At 35.5% G+C, this 2623-nt stretch overlaps 1 protein-coding gene across 1 annotated transcript in view; it reads left to right on the plus strand.

The window, feature by feature from the left end:
- Positions 1–775: 775 nt before the first annotated feature.
- LOC108520650 (putative uncharacterized protein encoded by LINC00269) overlaps positions 776–2623 on the plus strand; it is a gene marked incomplete at both ends in the record, with an annotated part of 7327 nt that continues 5479 nt past the window's right edge. The window contains one exon of the mRNA XM_017860083.1: positions 776–863. Within this exon, the coding sequence (XP_017715572.1) occupies positions 776–863 (88 nt within the window). The remainder of the gene's footprint in view (positions 864–2623) is intronic.

Consider the following 2623-nt stretch of genomic DNA (forward strand, 5'->3'; position numbering starts at 1 on the left):
TAGAGATTTCCCCAAATCACTGGATTGGGGACAGGCTACTATTCTCCAGTAGTTAAACTAATATTATGTATCTACTCTGTGTTAAGAGCTGCGCTGGTGTGGGGAATACAATAGAGAATAAAGGAGATGATAGTCATTATCTTATTGGAGAATAGTCAATGAAAAGAAGGAACAATAAATCAAACAATTCAGAAATAAATAATTGTTCTGAAAGGATGATGTAAAATTATTGATCACAACCTGGATATTCTGAAAGGAAATAAGATGGTAGAATATGGAATGCACTTTTGATAGGGTGGACAAGCTATTTTGGGGAAAACACACATTTTAACTGAGATCACAAGGATGAGAAAATCCATTGGTGTGAATAACTGAGAAAAGAACATTTCAGGCAAAAGAACAGAAAGCACTGGCAAAGGTGCCAAGGTAGAGATGAGGGTGGCAGCTCTCGGAACGGAGGAAATGCCTGTTTGTGGGGCTCAGGGCATGATGAGGAGGCCTATGATCAGGCTGGGAAGCGAGAGATTTGCCGATTTGTAGATCATGATCAGAATGCCAAATGTGTGAATGCTTACTGCAGGACAGTGTTGTGGAAATAAGACATATTTTAAATACAATTTGTACTGTTTACTATGAATATGGCAAACAAGAAGAAATGAGAGTGATTTACCACTGACCATGGCTACCAATCTCATTTCTTAACACAGTAGTTTTATAAGTACTCTTTTACACATATATGCAACCCCAAATCCCTCCCGTCTAATTTTTTTTTTTTTTTTTTTTTTGGAGACAGAGTCTTACTCTGCCACCCAGACTGGAGTGCAGTGGCGCAATCCCGGCTCACTGCAAGCTCTGCCTCCTGGGTTCAGGCCATTCTCCTACCTCAGCCTCCCGAGTAGCTGGGACTACAGGCGCTCGCCACCATGCCCGGCTAATTTTTTGTAGTTTTAGTAGAGATGGGGTTTCACCATGTTAGCCAGGACGGTCTCGAACTCCTGACCTCGTGATCCGCCCACCTCAGCCTCCCAAAGCGCTGGGATTACAGGCCTGAGTCATCGTGCCCGGCTTCCTCCCATCTAATTCTTTAGAATTACTTTGAAATTCAAAAGAGAGGAAAGTCTTTGTAATCATAAATGAATGACTTGCAATATCTATTTGGAAAACGATCTAGTCAACATTTGGAGAAGAGATTTAACAATAAGCAGAAATAGAATATACATCTGGAAAAGATAATCTGATATATGTTAGAAAAGAAAGCAAGACATGGTATTCTTTCAGAAGAAGAAAGGCATGTAACACTGAAGATAGAAGAAGGATTAAGAATATTTTTGTTAGTTAAGATTTTGACTTTTAGCATATGTGCATAACTTTTGCACATATGGGGCTATATTCATTTCATGTGAATATATTTATTTCTGTCATTGCTAGTCACAGACTGTTCAGACTGTCGTAATTTCGCCCAGATAATCTCATTTAATCTTTAGAAAACATTAATGAGCAGGTATAATTATCCTCATTCTACAGATTAAATAATTGGAATTTACAAAGTTTAATAACTCCTTGAAGCTCATGCAGACAATATGCAGTAGAATGAAAAATCAAATGCAGGTTGATTTTGAATTCGTACTTTTTCATTTGTTTATTGAAATATGATTCATGTACTATAACATTAACCTTTTAAAGTGTACAATTCAATATTTTTTTAAAAAAAAATTCTCAAGGTTGTGTATACATCACCACTGTACTTTGACCTCCTCAACTGTTCTTATTCCTACGCAAGTGAGGGAATGGTGGGTTATTTTGGTTGGTTTACTCATTTTGTTTTGTCTTTTGGAAAAAAGCTTGGTCATTTAGAGAAAGTGTGAAGGAAGATGAGTGGAATCAAGCAAGGCAAAGAGGGCAAAGAATTCCCAGCTGGAGAAACATCTAGGTAAAAGCAAGAGGGCACCAAAGAAAAAGGCCCTTTTTTTTGGCAACTCCAAATTGCCCTTTATGGATGGAGGATGGGTGAATTTTGGAAATAAGCACATTAAGCCACACTATGTTAGCTTTAACATGAATTTCTGCAAGATGTTTGGATTAAAAAATAAACATCAACTAAAGATAATGCCTTACATAATAATTTATAAAGATAATAGCTTTCTCAGTCTTTGTCAATCTCTCTCTTAAACTCTCAGTCTCAAAATATCTATTAGTCCTCCTTTCTCTTTCACATACACACACTGACTTTGTACCATTGCACAAATAATACATATTTTGAGTGGAAAAGGGCTGACATATTGATCAAATAAACCTCTCTTTAAAAGAAAGATATGTCTAGTTATTTATGAGAAACTGGGCAATGTTTTAGTATTCTACAGGTGCTGAAGAACCATGAAGAGGTAGAAAGGGAATGGACTGTGGAATTAAATTGTTGTGAATTTAATTCCCAATTCTGGTAAATACCAAATGTCTGAGCTTAAGTAAGTCACTTATCATGTATGTTGTAAGTTCTTCATCTGTAAAGTGAAATTAAATAATATCATTTCATATTTATTATTTTAAAGAACGAATAATTTTAATAATATATTATTTATTAATAATAGCTCATTCATCATTAATAATTTATTAATAAAGAAATATT

This window comes from Rhinopithecus bieti, unplaced genomic scaffold, assembly GCF_001698545.2.
Source record: "Rhinopithecus bieti isolate Rb0 unplaced genomic scaffold, ASM169854v2 scaffold_49371, whole genome shotgun sequence".
Taxonomy (NCBI): domain Eukaryota; kingdom Metazoa; phylum Chordata; class Mammalia; order Primates; family Cercopithecidae; genus Rhinopithecus; species Rhinopithecus bieti.